The sequence below is a fragment of the Petromyzon marinus genome, chromosome 62, assembly GCF_048934315.1.
Source record: "Petromyzon marinus isolate PM22_M1 ecotype Great Lakes invasive population chromosome 62, UKy_Petmar_22M1.pri1.0, whole genome shotgun sequence".
NCBI classification, from domain to species: domain Eukaryota; kingdom Metazoa; phylum Chordata; class Hyperoartia; order Petromyzontiformes; family Petromyzontidae; genus Petromyzon; species Petromyzon marinus.
In genome coordinates, this window is record NC_133728.1 from 8,019,272 (window position 1) to 8,029,485 (window position 10,214).

A 10,214-nucleotide genomic window follows, 5' to 3' on the forward strand; every position below is an offset into this window, starting at 1 on the left:
TCCTTGAATTTTTCAAGATAAGCATCAAGGATGTGGACTTTGAGGGACATCCTACAGCCCATTGTGCCGTAGTACTTCACCAGAGTCTCAACCAGCTCCACTTAGTTTTCGACCTTGTGATAGCCCAGGAAGCCACGGACCACTGCGACAAAGTTGTTCCAAGCCGCCTTCTCCTTACTAGTGGAGCTTCTTGGGGAATTCATTGCACTCCAGGATCTTCTTTATCTGTGGTCCGACGAAGACACCGGCTTTGACCTTTGCCACAGACAGCTTAGGGAAGAAGTCTTCAAGGTACTTGAAGGCTGCCGACTCCTTATCTACGCCTCTGACAAATTGTTTCATGAGGCCCAATTTGATGTGCAGTGGTGTCATCAGCACCATCCGGGGGTCCACCAGTGACTCCCACTTGACGTTGTTCCTCCCCCACAGAGAACTCGGTCCGCTGTGGCCAGTCCCGCCTGTGCTAGTGCGACTTGGTGTACCTGCTGTTCCAACGGCAAGGCTATACACGTTGTGGCGCTTTGTATCGCTAGGAAAAAGTGAAGCATGTAGACTTTGCTGTACCTTGTATTGCCAGAAAAATGGTGAAGCCTATACACTTAGTGGCGCTTTGTATCGCTAGTAAAAAGTGAAGCATGTACACTTTATGAAACTTTGTATTGCCAGAAAATGGGTGAAGCCTATACACTTAGTGGCGCTTTGTATTGTATATATTTGTGTCTGTTACTCTGTGCGTTACTCTGAATACGTTGCTATGTGTATATTACCCTTTGTGTATATTACTCTTTGTGTATATCGCTCTGAATATGTTACTATGTGTATATTACTCTTTGTGTATATCGCTCTGTATATGTTACTATGTGTATATTACTCTTTGTGTATATTACTCGTTGTGTATATCGCTCTGAATATGTTACTATGTGTATATTACCCTTTGTGTATATTACTCGTTGTGTATGTCGCTCTGTATATGTTACTATGTGTATAATACTCTTTGTGTATATTACTCTTTGTGTATATTACTCTTTGTGTATATCGCTCTGTATATGTTACTATGTGTATAATAATCTTTGTGTATATTACTCTTTGTGTATATCGCTCTGTATATGTTACTATGTGTATACTACTCTTTGTGTATATTACTCTTTGTGTATATCGCTTTGTATATGTTACTATGTGTATAATACTCTTTGTGTATATTACTCTTTGTGTATATCGCTCTGTATATGTTACTATGTGTATATTAATTTGAAGCTTTCGTGACTGACGGAATCCATGCTCTTTGGTTATTTCGGTAAAGTCACGTGGGGTATATCACGACGTTTCGGGCTCAACACAAGCGTCCATCATCAGGGGGGAAAAGCCTTGGCCTGCTGCTGAGGCAGACTGTTTTACAAGGTTTGAAATGGGTGTAGCTCAAGAGTTATAAAGAAGTGGCCGGGGCAAGTGATGTTAACGTGAGAAATTAGCATGATGTTAATATGAGAAATCAGCATGATGTTAATGTGATAAATTGGCATGTTGTTAATGTGAGAAATTAGCATGATGTTAATGTGAGAAATTGGCATGATGGTAATGTGAGAAATTAGCATGTTGTTAATGTGAGAAATTAGCATGATGTTAATGTGAGAAATTAGCATGCTGTTAATGTGAGAAATTAGCATGTTGTTAACGTGAGAAATTAGCATGATGTTAATGTGAAAAATTAGCATGATGTTAATGTGATAAATTAGCATGTTGTTAATGTGAGAAATTAGCATGATGTTAATGTGAGAAATTGGCATGATGTTAATGTGAGAAATTAGCATGATGGTAATGTGAGAAATTAGCATGATGTTAATGTGAGAAATTGGCATGATGTTAATGTGAGAAATTGGCATGATGTTAATGTGAGAAATTGGCATGATGTTAATGTGAGAAATTGGCATGATGGTAATGTGAGAAATTGGCATGATGTTAATGTGAGAAATTGGCATGATGATAATGTGAGAAATTGGCATGATGGTAATGTGAGAAATTGGCATGATGTTAATGTGAGAAATTGGCATGATGTTAATGTGAGAAATTAGCATGTTGTTAATGTGAGAAATTGGCATGATGTTAATGTGAGAAATTGGCATGATGTTAATGTGAGAAATTGGCATGATGGTAATGTGAGAAATTAGCATGTTGTTAATGTGAGAAATTAGCATGATGTTAATGTGAGAAATTAGCATGCTGTTAATGTGAGAAATTAGCATGTTGTTAACGTGAGAAATTAGCATGATGTTAATGTGAAAAATTAGCATGATGTTAATGTGATAAATTAGCATGTTGTTAATGTGAGAAATTAGCATGATGTTAATGTGAGAAATTGGCATGATGTTAATGTGAGAAATTAGCATGATGGTAATGTGAGAAATTAGCATGATGTTAATGTGAGAAATTGGCATGATGTTAATGTGAGAAATTGGCATGATGTTAATGTGAGAAATTGGCATGATGTTAATGTGAGAAATTGGCATGATGGTAATGTGAGAAATTGGCATGATGTTAATGTGAGAAATTGGCATCATGATGATAATGTGAGAAATTGGCATGATGGTAATGTGAGAAATTGGCATGATGTTAATGTGAGAAATTGGCATGATGTTAATGTGAGAAATTGGCATGATGGTAATGTGAGAAATTGGCATGATGTTAACGTGAGAAATTAGCATGATGTTAATGTGAGAAATTAGCATGATGTTAATGTGAGAAATTAGCATGATGTTAATGTGAGAAATTAGCATGATGTTAATGTGAGAAATTGACGTGTAAAAGTAAGCTAGGAAAGCGGCCTCCTAGACGAGGGAGTGCAACCCAACCGGTGCAATCCAAAGGACATGTGAGCATGAGAGTGTAACCCAAAGGACATGTGAGCATGAGAGTGTAATTCAAAGGACATGTGAGCATGAGAGTGTAATTCAAAGGACATGTGAGCATGAGAGTGGAACCCAAAGGACATGTGAGCATGAGAGTGTAATTCAAAGGACATGTGAGCATGAGAGTGTAATTCAAAGGACATGTGAGCATGAGAGTGGAACCCAAAGGACATATGAGCATGAGAGTGTAATCCAAAGGACATGTGAGCATGGGAGTGTAATTCAAAGGACATGTGAGCATGAGAGTGGAACCCAAAGGGCATGTGAGCATGAGAGTGTAATTCAAAGGACATGTGAGCATGAGAGTGTAATTCAAAGGACATGTGAGCATGAGAGTGTAATTCAAAGGACATGTGAGCATGAGAGTGCAATTCAAAGGACATGTGAGCATGGGAGTGCAATCCAAAGGACATGTGAGCATGAGAGTGCAATTCAAAGGACATGTAAGCATGAGAGTGCAATACAAAGGACATGTGAGTATGAGAGTGTAATCCAAAGGACTTGTGAGCATGGGAGTGCAATCCAAAGGGCATGTGAGCATGGGAGTGCAATCCAAAGGGCATGTGAGCATGGGAGTGCAATCAAAAGGACGTGTGAGCAAGAGGCATAGAGAGAGAGAGAGACACACAGAGAGTCGGAAATAACAGCTGACATAGGCCGGTAGGATGGAAACATCACAGTTAGTTAAGACTTTATCTGGTTAATAACGTCCTTCCAATGATTGCTCAGTTTGTACCCATCTTCTCGGTTGAAGTTGTGTCTGTGTTTACATATCTGGATGGCTTCATGAACAAATCTCTGAAGGTAGCCGGTAGGTTTGCAGAGTGCCTCCGTCTTGGAAAAAAATCAATTTCGTGTGAGCCCACAGCGTTATAACAATGATCGGCAACGGCAGAGGTATTGGCCCTACCATGTTCCAAAATTTTAAACAAACACAAGATCCAGGTTCGTTTCAATACAGTACACAAAATCCGTTATTTAATCCCATCTGTAAAAAGATGTAATATTTTATTGTTTCCCTTCAACGTGACTTTACCGAAAGAGCTAATGATATCTCTGCCGTTGCCGATCATTGTATGTTACTGTGTATATAGTCCTCTGTGTGTGTGTGTGTTACTCTGTAGATAATACTGTGCATGTACTGCTAAGTGTATCCCTCTGTTTATAAAACTGTGTGTGTGTGTACATCCATAACAAACAAAAAATGTTAATGATATATCGTGTAAATTTTAATGTTTCGCTAAACCTGCCACTAGCGAGGCTTGTCACGTGAAGAGAACGTGCCAACTCGTTACTAAGTATAGCACGAGGTTTTTTTTTTACATTACGAGACCTCCTTTGCCAGAAACAAGATATAGTAATAGGTTTTTACCCTTTTAACGGGCACAAAAACTGACACCTTTATTCAAGGCATCATGTTTGCAATAACCACAACACAAGCAGTCAAAATGCAAACAAAAAAGAGACAACTCTGATAATGATATGGTCCAACACCACTGGAGACTAAAGGGCTCTAAGAAAAGCCGTCTCGGGTGTGGACCAATCAATTTCAAGGACAGTGCCACTATCATTATCAGAGTTGTCTCTTTTTGTTTGCATTTTTGACTGCTTGTGTTGTGGTTATTGCAAACATGATCCCTTGTATAAAGGTGTCAGTTTTTGTGCCAGTTAAAAGGGTAAAACCTATTCCTATAGCACGAGTGTATAGTGTAGTGTACAGTGCAGCATACTAGTACAGCACTATACCGGTGTGTTGGAGAGTCAAATCGACAACATTTACTATCTGAGTTCCACGGTTCTTACGGTAAAGTCATGTAGATATAAAAATAAAGTGAATGAAAATAATAATTTTAAAAAATCTAAATAACAGTAATGTAGACTGTAGCAATGGTTATTAAACTGAGTGAGCGTACTGGCAGTCTATAATGTAGACTGTAGCCTGGTTATTAAGCTGAGTGAGTGTACTGGCAGTCTATAATGTAGAGTGTAGCAATGGTTATTAAACTGAGTGAGCGTACTGGCAGTCTATAATGTAGACTGTAGCCTGGTTATTAAGCTGAGTGAGTGTACTGGCAGTCTATAATGTAGAGTGTAGCAATGGTTATTAAACTGAGTGAGCGTACTGGCAGTCTATAATGTAGACTGTAGCAATGGTTATTAAGCTGAGTGAGCGTACTGGCAGTCTATAATGTAGACTGTAGCCTGGTTATTAAGCTGAGTGAGCGCACTGACAGTCTATAATGTAGACTGTAGCCTGGGTATCAAGCTGAGTGAGTGTACTGACAGTCTATAATGTAGACTGTAGCCTGGTTATTAACCTCAGTGAGTGTACTGACAGTCTATAATGTAGACTGTAGCCTGGTTATTAACCTCAGTGAGTGTACTGACAGTCTATAATGTAGACTGTAGCCTGACCTCGGTGAGCGTACTGACAGTCTATAATGTAGACTGTAGCCTGGTTATTAAGCTGAGTGAGTGTACTGACAGTCTATAATGTAGACTGTAGCCTGGTTATCAAGCTGTGTGAGTGTACTGACAGTCTATAATGTAGACTGTAGCCTGGTTATTAAGCTGAGTGAGTGTACTGACAGTCTATAATGTAGACTGTAGCCTGGTTATTAAGCTGAGTGAGTGTACTGACAGTCTATAATGTAGACTGTAGCCTGGTTATTAAGCTGAGTGAGTGTACTGGCAGTCTATAATGTAGACTGTAGCCTGGTTATTAAGCTGAGTGAGTGTACTGACAGTCTATAATGTAGACTGTAGCCTGGTTATTATGCTGAGTGAGTGTACTGGCAGTCTATAATGTAGACTGGAGCCTGGTTATTAAGCTGAGTGAGTGTACTGGCAGTCTATAATGTAGACTGGAGCCTGGTTATTAAGCTGAGTGAGTGTACTGACCGTCTATAATGTAGACTGTAGCCTGGTTATTAAGCTGAGTGAGTGTACTGACAGTCTATAATGTAGACTGTAGCCTGGTTATTAAGCTGAGTGAGTGTACTGGCAGTCTATAATGTAGACTGTAGCCTGGTTATTAAGCTGAGTGAGTGTACTGACAGTCTATAATGTAGACTGTAGCCTGGTTATTATGCTGAGTGAGTGTACTGGCAGTCTATAATGTAGACTGTAGCCTGGTTATGAAGCTGAGTGAGCGCACTGACAGTCTATAATGTAGACTGTAGCCTGGTTAATAACCTGAGTGAGTGTACTGACAGTCTATAATGTAGACTGTAGCCTGGTTAATAACCTGAGTGTACTGACAGTCTATGATGTAGACTGTAGCCTGACCTCGGTGGGCGTGACACTCCGCCCCATTCACACACGCGCCCTGCAGCAACACCGCCCGCGCCCAATCACGTCACGGGACAAACCCCGCCCCCGCCCACGCCCCCGCCCCCCGCCCCCCCCCCTTCTCTGTGTCGTCATTGCAGGTGCTACCTGGAGGGCCAGGTGGGGCGCATGGCGTGGCTCAACCGCTCGAGCATCCTGTTCGCGGGCTCCGACAAGTGGTCCAGCGACCCGCGCGTCTCGCTGGCGGCCAGCTCGCGCTCCGAGTACAACATGCGCATCGCTCAGGTGGCGGCGTCCGACGAAGGGCCGTACACGTGTTCCGTGCAGACGCACAGTCACCCGCGTACATCTCAGGTGCACGTGATAGTACAAGGTAGGGGCGCTGAACCCCAAAACTCCACCCTCCCGCCCGGCCGCCCGGCCGCCCGGCCGCCCCAACCCATCAGCCATACCCTCCCCATCCAGCCACTCCACTCGCTCGCTCACTCATCCAGCCACTACACTCACTCATACAGAAACCCCGCTCATCCACTGCATCTTGCCCCCGTCCCCACAACCGCCCATCCACCGACCCACTGACTCACCCACCGAACCATACACTCACCCACCACCCCACCCACCCACTGACTCACCTTACACACCCCACTTACCCACCCACCCACTCACCCACCAACCCACCCACTCACTCACTCACCCACCAACCCACTCACTCACCCACCACCCCACCCACCCACTGACTCACCTTACACACCTCTCTCACTCACCCACCCACCCACTCACTCACCCACCAACCCACCCACCCACTCACCCACTCACTCACTCACCCACTCACTCACTCACCCACTCACTCACTCACCCACCAACCCACCCACCCACTCACTCACTCACCCACCCACTGACTCACCTTACACACCCCACTCACTCACCCACTCACTCATTCACTCACTCATCCACCAACCCACCAACCCACTCACTCACTCACCCACCAACCCACTCACTCACCCACCACCCCACCCACCCACTGACTCACCTTACACACCTCTCTCACTCACCCACCCACCCACTCACTCACCCACCAACCCACCCACCCACTCACCCACTCACTCACTCACCCACTCACTCACTCACCCACTCACTCACTCACCCACCAACCCACCCACCCACTCACTCACTCACCCACCCACCCACTGACTCACCTTACACACCCCACTCACTCACCCACTCACTCATTCACTCACTCACTCATCCACCAACCCACCCACCCACTCACCCACTCACTCACCCACCACCCCACCCACCCACTGACTCACCTTACACACCCCTCTCACTCACCCAACCAATCCACTAACTCACACCCACCCAATCACTCACCCACCCACCCCACTCGCTCACTCACCCACTCACTCACCCATCCACATACCCACCCACTCACCCCCACCCAAACCCCAACTCACCCACTCACTCACTCACCCACCCACATATCTACCCACCCATGCACCCACCCATCTCGACCCACCCACCACCCCCTCAATTTGCAACTAACTCGGCAGAACCCTCCTGTAAAAAGTCTCGAGACTCCTGGATCACGAAGCGTGATGATTATTACATTAATCAGAATACGTACTTTTTTTTGACTTACCGGAGGAATCCGATAAGCTACGAAATTCCATTTTTTTCCCCATCTAACTTATCGAGCTGGCAATGAAATCCAAACCGAGCCATTCGCGTGTTTTGTCCGAAGCCACGTGGCCTGCAAACGCCAGCGGCTCGCCAAAGTGGCCTTAGAATGTGGAGATTTCATAGCAAAGCAGGGGACGTGGTGGGGGGGGGGGGGGGGATAGAGGCGGTGGACAAGGAACCAAGACGAAACAATCGACGAGCGAGAGACAGAGAGAGAGAGACAAAGTTACTCATTGTCACGTGGAAACGCATCCATCGGCAAACCAAATAATGTAAATTTTGGCCTGAAACTTTCGTGACTGCACGAATTCGCATTCTCATTTCTTTCGGTAAAGTCACGTAGATTTAAAAAAAATGTTTTTAAATTAAAATAAATTATTATTTTCAATTTATTTTTTATTTTCAATTTCATTTTTTTTATTTTCTACCTACGCCAGAAAAACGCGCCGCTTTGACCCTTCGATGCGGAGGCTGGACGTGCCGGGTGTCTCGGAATCAGATCGTTTCACTCGTGCCAGAGGAATCAGGATGAGCTAGGAAGCTCTGTTTGACACGCCACGTGTCCAGCAGTCGCCTACAAACATTCTGTGGAGGGTGGGGGGTGGGGTCATCCAGAGCCCCCACCGCGACATCCACAGTGGCTGTGCCCCTCCCTCACATCCTCCACCCTCACCCCCGCCCACCAAATCCATTTACCACCCCTCCCCCCTCCCCTCCCCACTCCCCTCCCACTCCCCTCCCTCCCCATTGTGTTGGCAGCTGTACCGGAAGGAGCGCTGAGGGAGTCACGTGGTTGTTGGCGGGGGGGTGGTGGGGGAGGTGATGGGTGGGATAGGTCAGGGGGGGGGTAGGGGGCGTGGCTATCAGGGAGGGGGGTTGGTCAGGTGGGGAGAAGGAGGGAAGGTTGAGGTTGGGGGGGAGGGGTCAGCTGAGGGGAAGGAAGGGGGGGGGGTTCATGTACGGTGGGGTGGGGGCGGGGGGGGGGGCATTTGGGCGACGTTTTACAGCGATCCAAGCGCAGGCGACTCTCCGCGCTTTACGACGCGGTCCCCGATTTACGACGCGGTCGCCGTTTCACGGCACGGTCCCCGATTTACGACACGGTCCCCGATTTACGACACAGTCCTCGTTTTTTACGACGCGGTCGCTATTTGCGCACTTTGCGACGCGGCCCCGATTTACGACACAATCCTCGTTTTTTTTTTACAACGCGGTCCCCGAATTTACGGCGCGGTCCCCGTTTTACGACGCACGCCGCGACGGACTCGATTCACGACGCCGCATCCTACGACCGCGACTCCCGCCGGCGGCCCCGCCTGTGTGATGTGGTGCAGCTTCTGTTCTTGTGTAGCGTCCGTCCGTGCGTCCCTCCGTGCGTCCGTGCATGAGCGACGCGTCTCATCTGGCCACGAGGCGTTTAAGACGGCGGCACTGGAGCCAGCGATGTCCAGGGTGCGGCGTTCTCAACGCGAGAGAAGGGCGAGAGCGCGTTCCAGACGGCCGAGGAAGCTGCGGAGTAGCCCAAGGGAACGGCGCATCGCGTGAAACGGGGAGGAGAGGGAGGGAGGGAGGGAGGGGGCAACGCTCGATCCCCGTACGGATTGGGGCATCGTGCCACCCGCCGTGCTGCCTTCATGTCGCCTTGCCCCACGAGCCCGACGAGATGGTGACCTGGGGGGCCCGTGACGATCACTCATTGGCTAGAGGGGGGGGGAGAGCCACTTTTTCTGCCGATAAGACATCGACCGGTGTGGCGAGAGCGAGCGGGCGGGCGGGCGGGCGAAGTTGCCTCGCGACACCGCCCTTGTGCCAGCACAGGGGGAGGGGGGAGAGAGGGGGGAGTGTCGTCGTAAAAGCGGGGAGCGCCGCGCATTGCGGTTGTGGAGGTTACGCGTGATGTGAGGCGGGGTCACTCGGGGTTCACGCGGGGGTCACCCGGGGTTCACTCGGGGTTCACTCGGGGATTCACTCGGGGTCACTCGGGGTTTCACTCGGGGTTCACGCGGGGTCACTCGGGGGTTCACTCGGGGTTTCACTCGGGGTCACTCGGGGTTTCACACGGGGTCACTCGGGGTTCACGTGGGGTCACTCGGGGTTTCACTCGGGGTTCACGCGGGGGTCACCCGGGGTTCACTCGGGGTTCACTCGGGGTCACTCGGGGATTCACGCGGGGTCACGCGGGGTCACTCGGGGGTTCACGCGGGGTCACTCGGGGGTTCACTCGGGGTTTCACTCGGGGTTCACGCGGGGGTCACCCGGGGTTCACTCGGGGTTCACTCGGGGTCACCCGGGATTTCACGCGGGGTCACTCGGGGTTTCACGTGGGGATCACTCGGGGTT

The 10,214-nt window shown here is 47.9% G+C and overlaps 1 protein-coding gene across 2 annotated transcripts in view; it reads left to right on the forward strand.

The window, feature by feature from the left end:
* The window catches only part of LOC116955861 (limbic system-associated membrane protein-like), a 768,583-nt gene that overhangs the window by 590,593 nt on the left and 167,776 nt on the right, over window positions 1–10,214 (forward strand). For both annotated transcript variants that reach the window (XM_076053714.1, XM_076053713.1), the window contains one exon: window positions 6,335–6,567. In XM_076053714.1, the coding sequence (XP_075909829.1) occupies window positions 6,335–6,567 (233 nt within the window). The remainder of the gene's footprint in view (window positions 1–6,334; window positions 6,568–10,214) is intronic.